Raw genomic sequence first — 22,297 nt, forward strand, 5'->3', positions numbered from 1 at the left:
ACATGCACTGCATCATTTCATTTATTAAATGACAACAAAAGCTACACACTATTCCTACATGGTAGGGCTAGACCTTTAATGCCAGACTATACTATTAGTATTTGAATAGAAAGGAGGATTGTGGCAGTACACAATGGTTGAAGAAGGTGCACCCACTAAAACTCTAATTTCTAAGCAACCATCAGAGACACAGGAGCCTTGACGCGTGTGTTGGTGTTAAGAGACTGACACATGAACCAGGAAGGCACCAGTTCAAATCTTGCCTCTGCTATGGACTGACTAGGTGACATAGGGACCCCACTAGTTCTCAGTCTCATGTTTCTCATCTGAAACCTGGGAGTGGGGGGGGGAATAATAATATACTGACTTATCTTACAGCATAAGGTAATCAGGGCAACCGCTTGTACAGATTACTAAAATAACACACTTCAAACTAGTATAGATGATGGAAGGGGAGGGATGACTGGGCAGAGAATGTGGTGAATGTATATTTGCAGGAAGTGGTGGTGCCTACCACCTTGAAGAAGGTGGTAATGTGGCTATTTTCTGGGGGGGGGGGAACTGATGGCATGTAACTAGTAGCAAATACCCCAATTTTGGATAAGTTACTCAAGAGCATCATGGTGGTGCATTTGCAGGTATTCTTGGAGCAAGGTGATTATCTATACCCTTTCTAATTTAAGTTCAGACCTGGGTTTGAGGCAGAGTTGATAGCCCTGATGAATGGCATTTTTTCAGGAATGGGAGAGGGGAAATGAGACTCTGATGCTCCTACTCTACCCCAGCATCAGCTTTTGATACTGTCAACTATGGTATCCTCCTAGATCATCTATAGGACATGAGTATTGAGGGTATTGTTCTGCAATGGTTCTGGTCTTAACTTGAGGGATGTTTCCAGAAGATGGCATTAGATGAGAGTCCTGGCAATCTTGAGCTATGGGCTACCACTGACCACTATATTAAATGCTATTTAACTTCTATAGGAAGCCAGGGGAATGGTTACAAAGAGATTTGGAGCAATGTGCCATCACGATGCCAATGATCCACTCTATTTCTCTGCAACATCAGAATCAGGAGTGACCGTGCAGGCCCTGGACCAGTGTCTGGATGTGGTGGTGCGCTGGATGAGGGCTAATAATCTGAATCCTGGCAAGGCAGAGCCTCTGTGGGTGAGTAGTTGTCAAGTCAGAGAAGTCTGTCAGTTGTCTGCCCCAGATGAACTGCACACTCCCTGATGGAGAAAGTGTGTAGTCTGGGGTGGGAGTGCTCCTAGATTGAACTCTGTCACTGGAGGCACAGGTGTCCTCCGTGGGTAGGAGTGGCTGTTCCTCGATCAGGAAAGCTTGACAATAAATTTGGGGTTACCCTTGGTCCACAGCCTGCAGCAGCTTGTAGAACCCAGTGGCTGGGCTGCGTGGGGGCAAACTACCACCAATATATAACACACTGTCAGTGGGATCTGCACTGGCTGTCAATCTGCTACCAGGTCAAGTCCAAGGCTTTGGTGCTAACATATAAGGCCTTGTACAGCTCAGGACCAGGTAACTTGAGATATACCTTATCACTTACACAACTTTCTGCAGGAGATGTTCTCAAGGTTCCCAAAATATCAGAAGCCCACTCCACAATAAATTGGAGCAGGGCTTTTAGTGTGGCTGCCCCTGTTCTGTGGAACAACATCCATGTTGAGATATGATAGGTGTCCTTCACAAGAAAAAAATGAAGACATTTTTGTTTTGACATGCTTTTCTAGATGGGTGAAATGGTCTCTGTCTTGGGTAGTTATTTTGTATTGTTTTAAAATCTATTTTCTGTACTGCTTTTAAAACTATTTTTAGTTGTTTCTATGGTATGTTTGTAAATTTTGAGATTCATGGGCAAGGTGATTCATAAATTAAAACAACAATAACAGAAAATGTCATCTCTATGCAAAGTCTAGCTTACACAACTGGCTGCTGCCACAGGACCATGAAGTGATGCCATAGCAAGAGCAGCACCATTTGAAATGCAGTGGTCCAAAACTCTTAGCAAAAAAAAGGTATGGCTGCAATAAATGCTCCCTATTATGGTCCAATTTACACAGTGAAAGGAGCTGCTTTTAAACAGTGCTGAAGGCCCTGGCTGAACAAAATGTATTCATAGCAGTGGTTGCTTTGTGATCATGTGATATTTTAAGCTTGCACCTTTTTGTGATGAAGACTTGAACTCAAAATATCACACACGCTAATCTGCAGTCTGAAATGGCACAGTTTAGAATCTACATTCTTAAATCAGTTTTTCTCAGCAGCAGTACTGAAACATTTCTATTTCTTGCATTCCATGCAACCTAAAAATTATACAGAAAGCTATAGTACCATTCCTGTGCCTTCCTCTCTGTTCCTGCCTTACCGTGGAATTTGATGGAGTTGTTAATAATTTCCAGTGAATCAAGTATAGCATTATATTCTCCCACCTTCACTTCCTTTTTGTCTGTAGAGAAACAAACAAATGGGATTGTTTATGTCAGTTCACATATTCTTCATTCCTAATAGCTGCTATATTTATCTTTCTGTCTCTCTCGTTGTTGCTGTACCTACAGTCAAGGTAGCATATGAAATGACTCAGAGAAACTTAATGGAGCAGGAATTGTGGCAAAATTTTAAAGCATCACTGGTACCATATTGTACAGTTACTACAATTCAAAGCATTAATGAGCTTACATTTCCCTCTCAAACATTGTTTAAAATTCTCCCAGCTATAAATGAATACTTTTTCCAGTGTCCAAGAGAATGCTAGTGGACTCAGCGTGAAAGTCATGGGCTGCAGTGTGCTCCAGAAACCAAACCCCAAACAGTCTACATACCATGGGGTTCCTAAGCAATTCCATGGAACTTCAACATGCAACCAAGCCAAGTAGCAGTTCTGGCAACCATTTCAGATCTCCAAGATGAGATTTCCAGGAAGGCTAAGTAAGCAAAGAGGCAGGATTCTAAAGTAGCAAGGAGGAATAAAAAGCAAAACAAAACCATACCCCAAGAACAGTCTGAAGCAAAAGCAGTAGCCCCACTAGCTGAAGAACTTGAACATCTAATGCAATGCCTGTGTAGACTTGCCAAGAGACTTGCTAAATAGTCCCCACAGCTAGTCAGGCCACAGCTGTACTAAAAGCACATGGCAGTAAAACTACAAGGATAGACTGAGCTATTCAAGAAAGTCTTGATCCTGACACCCAGTTATCAAGCCATAGAACTAAGAACCCTTTCTACCTGGGATTCAGAGAAATTCATTCTGTGCGTATAAACACTTCTGAGTACACACCAAGACTTCCCTGTTTCCCCCCTTTCACTAGAGCAGCCTTTCCCAACTAGTGGGCCACCAGATGTTGTTGGACTACAACTCCCATCAGCCTCAGCCAGCATTGCCAATGGTCAGGAAAGATGGGAATTGTGGTCCAACAACACCTGGTGGCCCACTAGTTGGGAAAGGCTGCACTAGAGCTTCTTGTACTGTATCAGAGGTCACACCTGAAAGTTTGGGGTATGGCATATCTAGCAGCACAGGAGATACAGTGTCAATGGGAGCTGGTCAGGAGCCCCATTGTATATGTGGAAGTACTGCATACTGCCCTCTGAATCTGAATTCCAATGTTAACACCATTCATTTTCTAGCCAATCCACAAAAAATGCATAGAACTCAATTTAAAGCAGATAATTAACAGTAATTGCAAACATTAGCAACTGGTGTAATATCCACACTATACACCTAAATGGGTTTAACAGGAACTCTCTTTTCTGTGGGACCTCTGTAAAAAGTAGCTCTGTAAGAAGGAAGGTCTAGGAATCTGTAACCCGGAACTCTTGTTGCCTCATCAACCATCATTTCTCAAGATTCGTTAATTATATGGGTACAGTGACCCCAAAGTATCCACCCACAGAGGAGGCTACATGTTTTGTCTTTGTAATTCACTTGTTATGGCCTTGCCTCCTCCAAACTGGCCTCTACTAGGGTTGGGTTTGGAACATTCAGTCACTTCCAACATAGAGGCAGAATTACCCAGTGGAGGCTGCCCATTTTGTCTCTGCATTGAATGTTGCTTTTTCCAATGAAGAGGTATGCTCAAAACAGTAACTTACACAGAAAAATAGGGAGACTGTAACTTATTTATTTATTTATTTATTTTATTTATTTATTTAAACATTTTAAATCCCGCCCTAGTTCTTAGAATTCAGAGCGGCGAACAAATAAGACAATGTCTAATACAAATCAATATACAATTAAAAGATAAAGTTAAGAAAATCAATTATACAGTAGTTATAACAATTTAATGTTAACTTTAAAAGCTTGAAGAAACAAAAATGTTTTTAACTGATGGCGAAAGACCGTGAGTGAGGAGGAACATCGGATCTCTGGTGGCAGGTTATTCCATAAGATGGGAGCTATGCACGAAAAAGCTTTGTTCCTAGTATTGGAGCGGCGGATTATAAAGGTAGATGGAATGATGAGAGAATGTTCGAGGGGTACTCTTGTCGGTCGCTGAGATTTAAATTCCAGAATACAGTTTGATATATTGGTGCTAATCCATGTAGGGCCTTGAAAGCTAATACCAAAATTTTAAACTGGTGTCGAAATAAAATCGGTAGCCAATGAAGTTGATAAAGAAGAGGTGTAGTATGCATTTGTGGACCAGCTCCGGTCACCATTCTGGCCACCGCTCTCTGAACCAACTTAAGCGGGCGAAGCGATCTAGCAGATAGTCCTATATAAAGAGCGTTACAATAGTCCAATCTTGAGGTCACAAGAGCCTGTGTCACTTGCCTCAAGTCTGACGTTCCTAAAAACGGACGAAGTTGGCGGACTAGCTTTAATTGGGTGAAAGCACTTCTGGATACTGTTGCAATTTGGGGTTCAAGGGTCAAAGCAGAATCTAAAAGAATACCCAAACTCCGAACTTGGGACTTCAAAGGGAGTGGGACCCCATCTAAAATAAGTACGTTGTTAAATTCATGAGAGGGTTTATGTCCAATTAGTAGAACCTCCGTCTTCTCTGGGTTAAGTTTCAGTTTGTTCCTGTTAGTCCATTGCTGTATTGCAGCCAGGCATTGGTTTAAGGGACGAACCGCCTCTGAAACATCTGGCGGGAAAGAATAATAGAGTTGGGTATCATCTGCATATTTATGGTAGTGTATTCCGAATTCACGGATGATCCTTCCTAAGGGCTCCATATAAATATTGAATAACATTGGGGATAATACGGAGCCTTGGGGGACACCACATCGTAATGGCCAAACCTTAGATGAAAAGTTCTCAAGGACAACTCTCTGGAGTCTGCCCTCCAAAAAGGAACGAAGCCATTGTAGTACCGTTCCACGGAATCCCAAATTAGAGAGGCGGTGCAGAAGAATGGTATGGTCGATAGTGTCGAAAGCAGCTGACAGGTCTAACAACACTAAATAAGTTAGATTTCCTCTATCTAATTCCAGTCGCAGATCATCCACCAGTGCTGTTAACACTGTTTCAGTCCCATGTTTGGGCCTAAAGCCTGATTGAAAGGGATCATAACAGTTATTTGAATCTATAAATGTTTGAAGTTGTGTGACTACAGCTCGTTCGATGACTTTACTGATGAAGGATAAGTTAGATACTGGACGAAAATTACTGAGAAGTGTGGGGTCAAGAGAGGGTTTCTTCAATAATGGAATTACAATTGCTTCTTTCAAAGTTTCGAGGACATGACCTTGTTGGAATGAAGCATTAATTATCACACTGAGCCAATTCGCAAGTTCAGCTTTAGACGTTTTTATGAGCCATGAAGGGCAGGGATCAAGTGAGCAGTTAGCTGGTTTCATTCTAGAGAGAAGTTGGAGAATGTCATCTGGTTGGATAGGTTGAAAATATGAAAACTGGGATAGTAGACTGACTTCTGATAGAGTGTCTTTAGATTCTGCTGATTTAGCTACATCATAATCTGATGGACTATCATTATATTCTACCGTTTTAGCAGAGTCTAAGGTGGAACGAATCTGATCCACCTTACCTTCAAAGAATGTAGCAAATTGTTGGCAGTGGGTTTGAGAATATACTGTATCTGAATCCGGGTCTTTTGGATGGAGGAGACTGTTAACTATCTGAAAGAGTTGTTTAGGTTGATTTCCAGCTGAAGTAATTGCAGCAGAATAATATGCTTTTTGGGCAGCATGTCTAGCCAAGGTATAGGCTTTCACAGATTTCTTGGTTTGAGCTCGGTCAGATGGGCTCCTAGTTTTTTGCCATCGGCGTTCCAGCTTACGATAGGTACGCTTCATTTCTAGTAGTTCATTAGAGAACCAGGGAGCTGATTTGAATCTTGTAATTTTTAACGGACAAAGGGGGGCCATTGAATTCATAATTTCGACCATGGTGTTATTCCAAGAAGAGATCAAAGTATCAATTGGAGTTCCGGTAGGGGGGCATGAGTATTCCTTAAGCTTTGATAAGAATATGTCAGGGTCTAATAATCTCTTAGGACGGTATAACAATAGGGGTTCTGATTTTAAGAGGTACAGAAGACACAAGTAGGTTGAAACTAATTAAATAATGGTCCGACCAAGATAATGGGGTAGAAGTTATATTCTCTATTCGAAGGGCAGAGGTATCTGCTTCTGGTTGGAAGACAAGATCTAGGGTATGGCCTGCAATGTGAGTTGGGACTAAGATTAACTGTTGTAGCCCCAAGGTGGACATTGAAGATAAAAAATCAAGAGCATCATTTGAGGTGGGGGATTCTATATGAATATTGAAATCTCCCAACAATAAAAGTCTAGGAGAATCCAGGAGTAAACCTTCAATTAGGTTAGACAGGTCAGATAAGGAACGGCTTGGTGAATTGGGGGGGGCGATAGATGACAAGAATCACAATGTAATTTTGGTGACCAAGCTTCAGGCAGAGAGATTCAAAACCAAGGGAAGATTGAAGGAAAATTCTAGATAAGGGAATAGATTTACGGTATACTAGAGCTACTCCACCATGAGAAGTTTGTGAAACACTGAGACAGAAAAAAAGATTAAAACTGGACAAAGAGGAGTCAAAGTGGCTGGCTGTCAAGAGCTGGAGCTATGAGGAGCAAAAGTAGACGCTAACAAGTGGGGACCTGTAACAAAATGTCACAGCCAGTGTATTCCAAGCCCCTAATAGTAATGCTTATGTTTAGGATTCAAGCCTGGAACAGGGGCCTTGTAGTGGTGTTTGGGACTTGCAAAGACCTCCCTTCCCCCCCCTGCTTTCTCACCCTATTGAAACCTTCCACTCTGCACTGTCAGTGCTGAAACTGAGTACTTTGTTGCTATACAGCTTGGTGAGGTTGTATAATGTAAGAAGGTGGTTTTTTAAAACCTCATTGTGCACTACTCCTCTCCCCGACCAGGTTCCTAATTCCAGGATACTATAAACTATGAAGGGTTTAAGTAGGCCAATTTCCTTCTTGTCCTTTATTTCCCTTACTTTGACATGGCCCTGTTTTGCTTACAGATTTATAGGCCCTTAACTAACCAAGTTTGCTATTAAGCTGGTAGAGACTTCCTGTGATGTTGCAGGGAATATATGCACCACAGGAAATGAGTGTGTCAACTAGGGATGGAAGGATCTTTTAATTTTGGTTCTCTTCGTTTCTCATTTTTCCAATCTTAAATTCAGTTCCCAACATTTCTGCAGCAATTTGCTTAAAAAAAAGTCCTAATGAAAATTATCCAGCATTTTAGTAAGAATTTCTTTTACGAAACACATTTATGTATATAGTTTTGACTAATGTACACATTTCTGCAAGCAATTTCTCCTAATATAATGCATTTTGGCATGCTCTTTTCACTAATATATTAATTTTTATGCACACTTTCCCCTAGCATGTGCATTTTTGCAAACATTGCTTAGTATTGCAAAATTAAGATAGGTGTGAATTTCGAAGGATGGCTGTGTTTCAGTTCTCATATTTTGGAAAGTGTGAATTTGATAAATTTGGCTTTAAATTAAAACTGAATCAATCCCCCCCCCATTCCTAGTGTCAGCTGGTATCGTTCTGTAACCAAGAGAAAGAGCCACAGGCCACTGTGAAAAGTGGCCATTCTGGGGGCATGTAACAACATTTGGAAAGGTTCAGCTCCTTGCAGGACTATGAATCCTTCCTCAGAATAGTGAAATTGAGATTGACAAATGTTATTGGTGCTTTTAAACACATTGGCTAAGAAACAAGATAGCTAAGTAATCTATAAATACTACAACAAAAGGAGAAAAAATATATGATAAATCTGAGTAAAATTACACTTCCTACCTGCCAGACAACTGATAAGAGGAACTAAAAATGTCAGTGAGACATCTGTGGCCAGCTGAGATAAGGAACGTTTAGGCGTATCAAGATGAAATAAACGTTCTTTCAGTGAGCCAGTTTCTAGATAAAGATGGCAAAGCTGCCAGTCATGACAGAAGAAAGAAGGAAAGACAGTAACTAAATACTTCTGCTTAATATTTAAGAAAAAAGCTCACTGTGGTCGTTTTCCTTTCCTTTCCTTTTTTTTACAGCAGTGAAGTGCTTGTCCTTCCCAGCATTAACTGGGAATAGCGAACATATTATCACATTACTGAAAATAAAATTAATACAGAAAATCACCTGTGTCCACCTGCAAATCATACACAAACATGCCAACATTCTTAGAGCTGGAATTTACATCACAAGTTTGTCTGGAGCAGGACAACACTTGAGCCCAGGTTTGGAAATTGAGGAGATACACTAATAGAGCAATCCTAAGTATACAAAGCTGGGGTAACCCCATTAACGATGATGTAATTTAGGTGTTTGTGACAGGGAACAAAGGACAGTTTTCAAGTGACACACACAACTGACTTTCTGGGATCCACAAACTCAGAGAAGGGTCCTTCTCGGGCAGCTGTCTCCCTTTGGAGATCTGATGAGGGGCAGTGGATTTCACTGTATGTTGAGATGTTAAGCTGTGCCTCCACCTATCCCCAAATCGTTTATTTCCAAATAAATTCAAAATACTAAAAAGCATCATAAGTCAACTCCTTTCAAAGGAAACTGAGCCAAAGTAAGTATTGTGGTCATGCAACTTCTCATCACTTGGAGAAGTGGGGTGGTATACCATGTACACCCATACATTTGAACCTTTTAACTGCCAAATAAGTTATTTTTCCCTAAAAGAAAGGCTTTTTAGTGAACAGTTCCACTAAAGTGGTAGATGGGCTCTTTCTCATCTTGCTGCAGACTGCAGTTTTCTTGGCTATTGTAGACATTCTCTGTTCCACAGTACTGCTGAGTTATATTGTTCTCTTAGCCAAACTGTTGGGGATGTATGTCATCACAAGCTACCCCAAGAAACTAGGCAGACACACTTGGATACAAATAACTTTGTCATAAACTAAAATGCCATCCAGCAACAGTTACTCTTCTAGCTTTATTTGAAAATTTTGGTGCATAAATGCACAATTCTCATCAAACAGCACCGATCTATTTTAATCTTACAAAACAACCTTAGTCCTACAAAACTACACACACACATTTTCAGGCTGCCCTCTAAAAATCCTACCCTAAATGACTTTTACTAAATAAGGAATAAAGAATTTCATGGAGTATGATTACTTTTCCTCCTCTAGGATGCACACCTTAATGTGGTGAGGAGGTTTGAGAGTGTCAAAGAAGCTGACAGCAATGCCATCAGGAGTCGCCATCAGGAGTCTCAACCAAGAGGCTAGACTCCTAGCAGGCGCACCCAAGGTAGAATGGTCAAAGTTGAGACACCAGACTAAGATGCATCCAAAGTCAGAGGAAGGCCATGGTAAACCACCTCTAAATACCTCTTACCATGAAAACCCTATGAACAGAGTATCCAAAATGCAACACGAGATAGTGCTGAAAGATGAGACCCCCAGGTCAGATGACACTCAACAACATACTGGGAAAGAACAACGGAAAAGCATGACTAATGATGCCACTGGGTCAAAGATAACTGGAAGCCCAGAGGCTGATACGCACAGATGCAAAAGGAGAGTCCGGAGTTGTATGATATCCAGAATTGGAATATGGAATGTGAGAAGCATGAACCAGGGAAAGTTAGAAACAAGCCTTTTAAGTTGAGACCTTATCCCAGTCTGCTTCTGTGTTGGAATTGCTTTTTAATATGCTTTTAAACCTTTTTTAAAAACAATGTTTTTAACCTTTTTTTAAAAAAACACTTCAAAGCTTTTTCAAAATGTTTTTAAAGTTGTTTTGTTTTAATGTATTTTAATGTCTATTTTTTATGATGTTTTAAGTGCTTTTGTTTGCCGATCTGGGCTCCTGCTGGGGGGAAGAGTGGGATATAACTCAAATAATTAAACAAACAAACAAATAAATAAAGCATATGACTTCCCCTAAAGAATCTTGGGAAGTGTAGCTTCCCCCTCAAAGTTATAGTTCCCACCACCCTTAACAAACTACAGTTCACAGGATTCTTTGGTGTGATTCATGTGCTTCAAATGTATGTTGAACGTGCTTTAAATGAATGGTGTGGATCTGCCCTAGGTATGATGTACATTCATTAGTGAATTGAAAAGAACGATTTAAAAAGATACTTCTTTAAAACAGGGGAAGGGTTGTAGCTCAGTGGTAGGGCATATGCTTTGCATGCAAAGGTCCAAAATTCAATTTCTGGAAAAGAATGTTGCCTGGATTCATGGAGAGCCAATCTGAACTGGATGGCACCAAATGGCCTGAGTCAGTATAAGGCAGATTCCTTTGTTCCTAAAACTGGAAAGAGACCCAAGGGCCACAGTGACTCCAAAATTTATTTATGTATTTTATTTACAGCATTTACAACACTATAGCGCTTTATTGTAAAATATCTCAAAGCAGTTTATAGAAAGAATTAAAACAATATAATCATTGGCAAAAACAGTTAAAGACAGGAATTTAAAAACATTCAAAATAATAAAACCTACAATGAGTTACAAACAGATAAAAAACACAACAGCTTCTACATGCCTGGGTAGCCTTGACTGAACAAAAATGTTTTTAGCAGATGCCAAAATGGGTACAATGAAGGGAGTTCCAAAGCATGGGTGCTGCCACACTAAAGCACTGATTGCTTACAAGAGCAGAACAAATATTGTGTGGCACCTGTAACATGGAAAGCACACCTTGAACTTGGCCTGGTAGCAAATCGGCAACCAGTGCTGATTTCAGAGCAGAGGTATTATGTGCTGATAGAGTCTCACTCATGTCAGCAATCGTGCCACAGCATTCTGCACTAACTGCAGCCCCCAAGTCAGGTTGTGCTGCATGGAAATTTCTGTGACTTTGGCTGACTGGCTGCCAGGATATTTTTAGTTTTAGTTAGGAAACCTGAGTGGTTGTGAGTTTTCTGTCTTACTCATGGGAATCTTTTTGTTGTTGGTATGGTATTGCATTTAGGAAATCATCACTGTCATTTGTTTTTCTTTTCAATTTGCATTTCATTTACCTCTGACCTTACTCCCTTACATCCATAGAAGCAACAACAGTGGTTCCATGTGGTGAGCTCAACCCCCTTAAACCCACTGATGATGCACGTTGTCATTTGCATGATGGTTTGTTTTTTTCCAATAGTGGTAAAAGAGAATTCACATACTGGGAAGTGTGGCTTCAATTGCTGCTGTTCTCAATCTACTGCCTGTGAAGGTAGACCAAATCATGTGTGTTTTCGCTCTGACAATTATTACTCACTGGAATTGGGTTGGCTGTCAAAGTGAGTTTATAGCAGCCCACAGAGTAGGCAGGAAAGAGTAGACAATCTTCTTAACTCTTACTCATTTGTCAAACCTCTCTCTGCAGTGAAGGATTAAATCTGCAAAGATGTTTGAAGCAGCCACGTTAAAAGGCAGGCAGGGCATTCCAGGCAGGGGGTTGCCAACCCGGCTTGGATATGGATATTGTTGCAGAGGGTCCCTAGCCAAGTCTTACTAACAGCATAATCCTAACCATATCTACTCAGAAGTAAGTCCTGTTCAGTTCTATGGAGCTTAGGCTCTTAGTAAGTGTGTTTAGAATTGCAGCCTTCAGGGGCATCCATCTTTACTCCTGAATGCTCCCATCTAACAACTCTACAACATTAGGCTCCCTACACTGGATTTCTGGTGACTGGCTTGGCCTGAGGGCACTTAAATCCTTCTTTCCAGAAGTAGGGTAGGGTAGTACTCTTGGATGAAACAGTAGGATAGATAAAATGTTTCCTGGATGTTCCTGGAGGCCAGTCATTGGCCTTGGGAATGGTGCCTCCCTCTTGGTCAGTAGGCAGGGTCGGGTCCACTTCAGATGTCCTCACCCTGGGGGAGGGGCCATCCCGCTCTCTCCAGACTGGCCCTGCCAGCTGAAGCATTCGGTTGGGTCCTGCTGAGCTCAATAAGAGCTCAGCAGTTTCAGTTTTAAAACTTCACCCTTTCACCATTTTTTCTTTCTTCTTCTGCCCTCCCTTCCCATCCTTAGCTTAGCGTGGGGGCAAGGATTCACTTAGGCGCGCCGGTGCAAGGGGGGAGGCTTTTTGCAGTGGGATGCATCTCTCCCTCGCAGAGGCGCAACTGGTACCCAGACAAGTGGCTGCTGCGCCGACAAGACTTCTCCTGCCACCGCGCGGATCGGGTAGGGTCGCAACGAATGGAGGTGCAATGGAGGAGGAGGATCTAGGCTGCCTCTCAGAGGACTCGGAAGCCTCCAGCCACAACCTTATCAAGGAGGGGTGTGGCCAGGTTTTGGCGCCAAACATGTGCAACTAGCAAATGGAGGGGGTGAGTGATGAATTTTTTGGGTTTTCGGTCTATGCAGGTCAGGGGTTAGCGGTTTCTGCCAGTGCCCTAAATGTGGGGTGGTAGTTAGGGCACCCAGGGATTTCCTGGCAATTTCTACTCCTTTCTTCAGTTTCTGTTCAAGTCGGGAAACGTTGGAAGGATGGACTCCAACACTTCAGTCAGGTAATCTGGAGGGGCGAAGGGGTGATCTTGCTTGTCCAGCCGGTCTGGAGAGAGTGGGATGGCCCCTCCCCGAGGGTGAAGTCATCTGAAGTGGACCCTGCCTGCTGACCCAGAGGGAGGCGCCATTTCCAAGGCCAATGACTGTCCTCCAGGAACCTCCGGGAATAGAAATTCACTGTAAGAATTTCTGTTTTTCCTTACCAAAGCACTCACAGCTGGTGAGAAGGAATAATCCTGTCATTTTAGCTGGATCTAGAAACACCCTCATTTAGCTAAGATTTCTATCTTAATTTCCAATCAGATATTTTTTTGTGTTTGAATGGTATGCTCCAAGCAACTGTGCTTGATGCTTATTGTATCATGCTTAATGAAATCACTAGGGCCCACCCCATGACATCACTAGGGCCCACCCCTGAAATCTCAGGGTTTGTGATGCTTCTGACCTAGCAACCCTACTGCCTTCATGGAGGACAGAATAAAGGATATGAATCTACCAAACATTTCCTCCCCTATACAAATACAAGGTATAAAAACAAACCTCTCTGTAGAAAAGTCTGTGGTATTAGCATTTGTATTTTTCGGCCCTGCCCCCACCCTGTTAAATGGTGCTTATTCCCAAGTAAAGTTGCATTGGAATGCAGCCTCACTCACCCTATTGCCCAGCAGAACCTCTGTTCAGCAATTCAGAAAAGGCGAAAAAATATTTATATATTTTTATATGGTGGATGTTCACCCTGTTCTGGATGGGGTTACACTCCCCCTGAAAGAACAGGTACGTAGTTTGGGGGTTCTTTTCGATTCTTCCTTGTCTCTCGAGGCCCAAGTGGCCTCGGTGGCACGGAATGCATTTTACCATCTTCGTCTGGTAGCCCAACTACGCCCCTATCTGGACAGGGACGACCTCGCCTCCGTTGTTCATGCTCTGGTAACTTCAAGATTGGATTACTGTAATGCGCTCTACGTAGGGCTGCCCTTGAAGACAGTTCGGAAGCTTCAGCTGGTGCAGAACGCGGCTGCCAGACTATTGACGAGGACCAGTCGGTCTTCGCATATAACACCTATTCTGGCGCGTCTGCACTGGCTCCCTATTTGCTTCCGGGCGAGATTCAAGGTGCTGGTTTTGACCTATAAAGCCTTACACGGCGTGGGACCTCAATACCTTGTGGAACGCCTCTCTCGCTATGAACCTACCCGTTCACTTCGTTCAGAATCTAAGGCCCTCCTCCGGGTACCAGCTCATCGGGAAGCCCGGAGGGTGGTTACTAGATCTAGGGCCTTTTCTGTGGTGGCCCCTGAGTTGTGGAACAGCCTCCCCGAAGAGGTACGCCTGGCGCCTACACTTCTATCTTTCCGGCGCCAGGTAAAGACCTTTTTATGCTCCCAGGCATTTTAATCTTTTAATTTTCTTAATCTTTCTACTTTTAACATGTATCCTTCTTAATTTGTGTTGTATTTCGTTTTTGTTGTGCTTTCTGTTGTTTGTTTGTACATGTTTTTGTGTTTTTTTACTATGATATATTGTATTTTATCTTGTTTGTTCACCGCCCTGAGAGCTATTCTGCTAAGGGCGGTATATAAATTGAAATAATAATAATAATAATAATAATAATAATAATAATAATAATAATAATAATAATAATATATATATCCTTCTTCAAAATGACTTCAGGCATTCCCCCACCAAATATCACCCTGCTTGATTTCCTCCATCATCCATCCATCCTCAGGGATGGATTGGTGTGTGTGTGTTTGTGTGTTTATGTGTATACATATAAACACACACATGCACATATATGCATACACACAGAGAGAGTATATATATATATATATATATATATATATATATATATATATATATATATATATATATTATAGAATGATATACTACAAAGTATTTCCTGTGTGACAGCAAAATCCACAGAAAAGCAAGGATTGTATGACCGCTGCTGGGCCATTAAACACATCAGAACGTCTCTTTATATAACATATCTCTTTAGGTAAGATGGCTGACTGAACTGATAGTACTGAAGTCTTTACTTTTATCTGTGTTACAAGTTGTAGTGGTGTGTTCATTTCACATTTCCTAATTGTTGGTACAGACAACCTATTGGTCACAATATTTCTTTCAATTGATGCTTTGCTGGCTTTTTGTTTTATGCTGGAATTTTATACTGCTGCATTGACTTGTTTTATATTTGTTTTTGTTTTATTATGTTTTTATATTGATTGTCTATTTTTATTGTTTATATTATGTTAATAAGCTGCACTGAGCTCTGTTTTTAACAGTGGAAGGGCAGGATATAAATCCTTTTTATAAATAAATATTCCATAGCGTTGGACACTAGAGTCTAGGCATTTCATGCTGAAAATGTACATTTTTTAAAAAAAAGATTCCTCACATCCTTCCCCAGTTTTTGGTGGTAATTGCTAGGCACAAAAACAAAACACCTGGACAATGCAACAGTGAACATGCTTAAGTAGCATAATTATCAAATAACTTGCATGATATGCAAATTAGCCTGCCCAGATTTATGGAATTGCAATATGGCAACCCTATGAACCATGCAGTGGAGTTTAGAGCGATATACTACAAATTATTTCCTGTGTGACAACAAAGTCCACAGAAAAGCAAGGACTGTACAACCACTGCTGGGCCATTAAACACAGCGGAACATTTTGTGCAATTCAGACCTAATAATATTCTGCTAGCTAAGAGCTTCTGTCTTTGAGGGAATTCTGCTTCTCAAATTTTAATCACCTTGGCAAGGAATCCTCTCCTTAACATTGTATCATGTATCATGTTTGCAGGAAAGCATCCTGGCATTTTCTGACAAGATGATGATTAGAATTACATCCTTGTGGCTCTAGGCCATCAGCTTTATAAAACTTTTTCTTCTCTGTTCTGTGCTACAGATATAAGCTAAAGGGAGGAGTCTGGAACTGTTTTACTACTTGAATGTTTTCATTTGTTTATTTTTAGTGATATCATTGCTAATTATTATTATTTATCCATCCTGGGAACCATGCATGCATCCAGTCCTACTCTGAAAATTAAGGGGGCCATGAGCTCAAGATGTTCCATATAGCCAGGAATGGGAACACTAAAACTCCATATCATGAGCCATCGTAGTAAAAAAAAAAGGCAAAGTGTTGGCCAATTTTTAATAACTTTAGTTAAGAAAGAGCCAAATAACCATGGGCCACACCTGGCCCCAGGCAGGCCTAACAAATTTAAACTTTTATTATGCTAAAAGCCTTGCTCATCATTTCATAAAAAAAAAAATCCAAGTTGTATGAAGTAGAGATGTTCCATACTTTATTGGCTTGTGTCTTTTTTATTTGTATGTAACACACATGCAATATGTAAAGGTATGTATTTGTATGTAATCTCATTGCATTGCCTAAGTGCTCATGCCCCTGACCTAGGAAACCTTTTAACTGCTAGATGATGATAACTTTATTAAGTGGCCTGGCCCAACTATTTTTGAAATCATCTATTTTTGCAGCAAATACACTTCTAGACTAGAGTTAACAGGCCAGAAGCATCCCAAACATTGCGATTTCAGAGACGGGCCCTAGTGATGTCGCAGGGGCAAGTCTGAGTGATGTCAAAGGGGCGGGCTTGAGTGATGACACTAAGCATGATACTTTAATCATCAACCACAGTTGTTTGGAGCATATACAATTCAAACAAAAACATTTCTCTACTGGGAAATTAAGAAATCTTAACTAAAAATGGAGCCTGGATTTAATCTAGTCTACTTGTTCTGGCAAGAAAGATTTAAGTGTCCTCAGGCCAGGCCAGTCACCAGAAGGCCATTGTAGGGAGCCTAGTGTTGTGGAGGTGTTAGATGGGAGCACTCAGGAGTAAAGATGGATGCCTCTGAAGACCGCAATTCTAAACATATTTACAAAGCCTCATAGAACTCAATAGGACTTACTTCTGAGTAGATATGGTTTGGATTGTGCAGTTGGCAAAGCTTGACTAGGGATCCTCTGCAAAGATATCCATATCCAAGCAGGGTTGGCAACCCCTTGCCTGGAACGCCCAGCCCTACCTTTTGCCATGACTGCTCCAAACTCCTGGGCAAGGTCCTAGAACGAGTGGTTGCCAACCAGCTCTTGGATGACACCGATTATCTGGATCCATTTCAGTCGGGTTTTAGACCTGGGTTCGGCACGGAGACAGCCTTGGTCGCCCTGTATGATGACCTTTGTCGGGAGGCAGACAGGGGGAGTGCGACCCTGCTGATTCTCCTTGACCTCTCAGCGGCTTTTGATACCATCAACCATGGTATCCTTCTGGGACGACTCACTGATCTGGGAGTGGGCGGTACTGCGTGGCAGTGGTTCCGCTCCTATTTGGTGGGTCGTCTCCAGAGGGTAGTGCTTGGGCAGCATTGCTCGGCACCCTGGGACCTCCAATATGGAGTCCCACAGGGGTCAGTTCTGTCCCCCATGCTTTTTAATATCTATATGAAACCGTTGGGTGCGGTCATCAGGAGTTTTGGAGTGCGTTGCCATCAGTATGCTGATGACATTTCTCCTTTTCATCTTCTTCAGGTGAGCCTGTCGGCGTGCTGAACCGATGTCTAGCTGCGACAATGGACTGGATGAGAGCTAACAAACTGAGACTTAATCCAGATAAGACTGAGATGCTGCTGGTGGGTGGTTCTCCTGACGGGATGGGGGATGTTTGACCTGTTCTGGATGGGGTTGCACTCCCCCTGAAGGAATGGGTTCGTAGCTTGGGAGTTCTTTTAGATCCATCCCTGTCACTTGAGGCTCAGATAGCCTCTGTGGCACGGGGTGCTTTCTACAGCTTTGGCTGGTGGCCCAGCTGCGCCCCTATCTGGACATAGAGAACCTCGCTTCAGTAGTTCATGCGCTGGTAACCTCGAAATTAGATTACTGCAATGCGCTCTACGTGGGGCTGCCTCTTAAGACGGTTCGGAAACTGCAGCTTGTGCAGAATGCAGCGGCCAGATTGTTAACGGGGACCAGACGGTCCAACCATATAACACCGACTCTGGCCCGCTTGCACTGGCTGCCTATTTGTTTCCGGGCCTGGTTCAAAGTGCTGGTTTTGACCTATAAAGCCTTACACGGCATAGGACCACAATACCTGTTGGAACGCCTCCCCCATTATGAACCTGCCCGTACACTATGTTCATCATCAAAGACTCTCCTCCGAGTTCCTACTCATAGGGAAGCTCAGAGGATGGCAACGCGGAAAAGGGCCTTTTCTGTGGTGGCCCCCGAAATGTGGAACGATCTCCCGGAGGAGATACGCCTGGCGCCATCGTTAATATCTTTTCGGCGCCAGGTCAAAACTTTTCTTTTCACCCAGGCTTTTTAATTAATTATGTTTAGTATACGCTGACATTGTTTTAATTTTTTATAATTTTTAACTTTTTATATGTTTTACATGGATACATGTCTTGTACTTTGCTATTTCTTGTCTTGTGAACCGCCCAGAGAGCTTCGGCTATGGGGCGGTCTATGAGTTTAATGAAATAAATAAATAAATAAACTTCTTTACAGATTTGACCCTTCACTTCAGAAAGAGGTTTGAGAAATGAATAAGAGTAAGAAGATTCTCTACCCTTTTCTGGTCTAACTTCACAGTTAGCAGCTTGGGAACAACAACAATTGCAGCCACACTTCCCAGTATGTAAATTCTCTTTTACCACTATTGGGCAAGAAACAAACCATCATGCAACCAACAAGGTGCATCATCAGTGGGTTTAAGGGGGTTGAGCTAAGGGCATGAACCACTGTTGTTGCTTCTATGGGTGACCATGAGCTACGCACCATCTCTCAGCTTAATATGCCCCTCAGGGTGAAAACAACTGAGGGGGACCATGACCACCTCAAGGAAGAAGGGCACTCTTAAAACGTAGAGGAAAAAATAATATACAACCATAGTGTGAAATCAGATACTTATCATGACATAGTATGAAGAAATATTTATATAAGCAGGACTGTCAGAGATATTTATTATTTACACAACCTGTAAAGGTATTTATAGTGCAATCCTATGCATGTTTACTCAGAAGCAAGTACCAACGCATTCAATGGGGCTTACTCAGACAGGGGAGCATGCAAAGGACTGCAATTGAATGATAAGGAACTTCACTCATCCAATCCAAAATTCAGAATCATGTCATTTTAAGCTGTTTTGCAACTGTTTTATTCTTGTTTTATGGTTATTGGATTTTAAAGGGATTTATTTCTTGTTCTAAGATGCCTTGGTTTGCAACCCTACCTCACAGGGTTGTTGGAAATATTCCACATACACACACACTGGAGATGTAAAAGTACATACACCACATATAATAGTTTATTGTCAAAACTAGTTGGCCATTGCAGAACTTTTTTTTAAAAAAAGTATTCGTTTCCTGCCAAATAAAAGCAGTGACACTTAAGTAAGCCCTATCTCACCAAGTCGGCCCAGAACGATGCCATGGTCAATGGTATCAAAAGCTGCTGAGAGATAAAGTGAGAGTAACAGGGTCTCACTCCCCTGTCCTTCTCCCGATAAAGGTCATCCATCAGAGAGACCAAGGCCGATTCAGTCCCATAACCAGGCCTGAATCCAGACTGGAACGGGTCAAGATAATCTGTTTCATCCAAGAGTACTTGCAATTACTGTGCAACAACCCTCTCAAACACCTTCCTGAAGAAGGGGGTATTTGTGACCGGTTGGTAATTGTTGCACACCAATGGGTCCAGGGTGGGCTTTTCCACGAGTGGTCGGATCACCGCCTCTTTCAGGGAGGGTGCAACCACTCCCTCTGGCAAAGATGTGTTGACCACAACCTGGATCCACTTGGACAACATCTGTCAGCAAACTTGTCCTTCTCCCAATAAAGGTCATTCATCAGGACAACCAAGGCCGATTCAGTCCCATAACCAGACTGGGATGGGTCAAGATAATCTGTTTCATCCAAGAGTATTTGCAGTTGCTGTGCCAGAATCCTCTCAGTCACCTTCCCTAAAAAGGGGGTATTTGCAACCAGTCAGTAGTTGTCACAAACCAATGGATCCACTCGGTCAGACCCCCTCTGCAAGCTTTAATAAGCTAAGAAGTGGCCACATCATCACAAGCACCTTGTCTATGTCATCAGGCCGCATCAACTGAAACAGTTCCCAAGAAGTTGCAGCACACATTGCACTGAACGCCTTATTGTGGACTACAGTAGATGTGGAGGGGGCTCAAGACTGCTATGGAGTCGAGCAACTTTACCCTCAAAGTGTCTTGCAAACAATTCACAGTGGACCTCTGAAGGGTCTAAACCTTCATTTCCTGGAGCTGATGTCAACGGAACCCTGGAAATATGGAAAAGATCCACTGGATGACTACTTCAGGATGTGATGGAGGCAGAGAAGTGAGCCTTCTTCACCATCCTCACCGCCATACAGTAGACACGGTTATGATGTTTTACTCCTGTCCAATCAGCCTCACAGCACGTCTTTCGCCACTTGCACTCTAGCCATTGGCCAGCCTGTTTTATTGCCCTTAGCTCACTGGTGTAACAAGGTACAAAGCGGGCTCCACAATGCCGGAGAGAACGCTTGGGGGCATCTGTGTCAAGAGTCCAACGTACATCGATGTTCCACAGTGTGACAAGGGCTTCAACAGGGTCACCTGCTCTATCAACTGGAAACTCCCCCAGGGCATTTAGGAATCGTGTGGATTCTATTAGCCTCCGGGGGTGGACCATCTTAATCTGTCCACCACCCCTGCAGGGGAGGATCAAAGCCATAAGTCTAAACTTCACCAGGATATACTTTAAAAGGTATTGTAGATATAAGTATCTGTGCATTTTAATGTCCTCAGATTCACATTCAAATGGAAAAAACCCCTGACACTTATTTGCAATGGAGAAAGTAACACATCAAATTAAAGCAGCCAACAATATGGCAAGACTTGCTTTTTTGCAATATGGTGTGTTTAAAATTGGTAAATTCTCACAATCTCCATATAAGACCTCCCCAGAATATACACCTAAACCCAGAAGAAGCGCTTAAAGATATTCACTTATAATTCCTTGTTTAAGAATTTAGAAGCAACATTTGAATGTCATCCCATTAAAAATAATGGAGTGCAGAAAGATCGATATTGGCACTCAGATGCACATTTCAGTGTCAGTTCAGATATATATTAGATTTGTACATGTTGAGCTTGATCCAGCAAAAGTTACATGCATGGGTGTCCTTAGCAGGAACATTCAATTAATGTTATTTGTACCCATTTATGCATTTTAATTAATTTTTCATGAGAACACTTTAACCAGTCTGTTTTTCATTATTTTTATAAAGCGTTGCATCCAATGGTGCTGTTCCACTTGTGCAACAGGCTTCTGCTTATATGTCGGAACTTCCCACTCCCCTCCTCTCACTGCAGCTCCACCTCTGAACACCCTCAAAATCTGCTCCAGAGAGGTGGGGGACCTTCTGGAGCAAATTTGGGGGGCACACGGGAAGAGGAGAGGAAAGGGAAGTCCTGTTGCTTGAGTTGAAATTAATTTTTTGGATACAATCCATCATGCACATAAAGACTTTTATTATTTATTTATTAGATTTATATCCCACCCTTCCCCCCAGTAGGAGCCCAGGGCAGCAAAGAAAAACACTAAAAACACTCTAAAACATCATAAAAACAGACTTTAAAATACATTACAACAAAACATCCTTAAAAGCATATTAAAACAAAACATCTTTTAAAAATATTTTTTTAAAAGCTTTAAAAACTTCTTTTTAAAAAAGCTTAAACACATATTAAAAGCAATTCCAACACAGACGCAGACTGAGAGAAGGTCTCTACTTAAAAGGCTTACTGAAAGAGGAAGGTGTTCAGCAGGCACCAAAAAGAAAACAGATGGCACCTGTCTAATATTTAAGGGGAGGGAATTCCAAAGATTAGGTGCAACTACACTAAAGGTCTGCTTCTTATGTTGCATGGAACGGACCTCCTGATAAGATGGTATCTGCAGGAGGCCCTCACCTGCAGACCATAGTGACTGACTGGGTATATAAGGGGTAAGACGGTGTTTCAGGTATCCTGGTCCCAAGATGTATAGGGCTTTGTATACCAAAACTAGAACCTTGAACTTAGCCCTATAGCTAATAGGTAAACCCTGCAATGCTTTCAGCAGCAAGGTGACATGTTGGCAACACCCTGCCCCAGTGAGCAGTCTTGCCATGCCATTTTGCACCAGCTGCAACCTCTGGACCAACCTCAAGGGCAGCCCCATATAGAACGCATTACAGTAATCCAATCTGGAGGTTACTAGTGCATGGGCAACAGTGGTTGGGCTATCCTGGTCCAGAAACAGCCGAAGCTGGTAA

The 22,297-nt window shown here is 42.1% G+C and overlaps 1 protein-coding gene across 1 annotated transcript in view; it reads right to left on the bottom strand.

Moving 5' to 3' along the window:
* Positions 1-22,297, bottom strand: part of GABBR2 (gamma-aminobutyric acid type B receptor subunit 2) — a 435,702-nt gene that overhangs the window by 189,627 nt on the left and 223,778 nt on the right. Inside the window, exon 9 of the mRNA XM_061588946.1 lies at positions 2,389-2,469. Coding sequence (XP_061444930.1) covers positions 2,389-2,469 — 81 coding nt within the window. The remainder of the gene's footprint in view (positions 1-2,388; positions 2,470-22,297) is intronic.

This window comes from Rhineura floridana, chromosome 1 (assembly GCF_030035675.1).
Source record: "Rhineura floridana isolate rRhiFlo1 chromosome 1, rRhiFlo1.hap2, whole genome shotgun sequence".
Taxonomy (NCBI): Eukaryota; Metazoa; Chordata; class Lepidosauria; order Squamata; family Rhineuridae; genus Rhineura; species Rhineura floridana.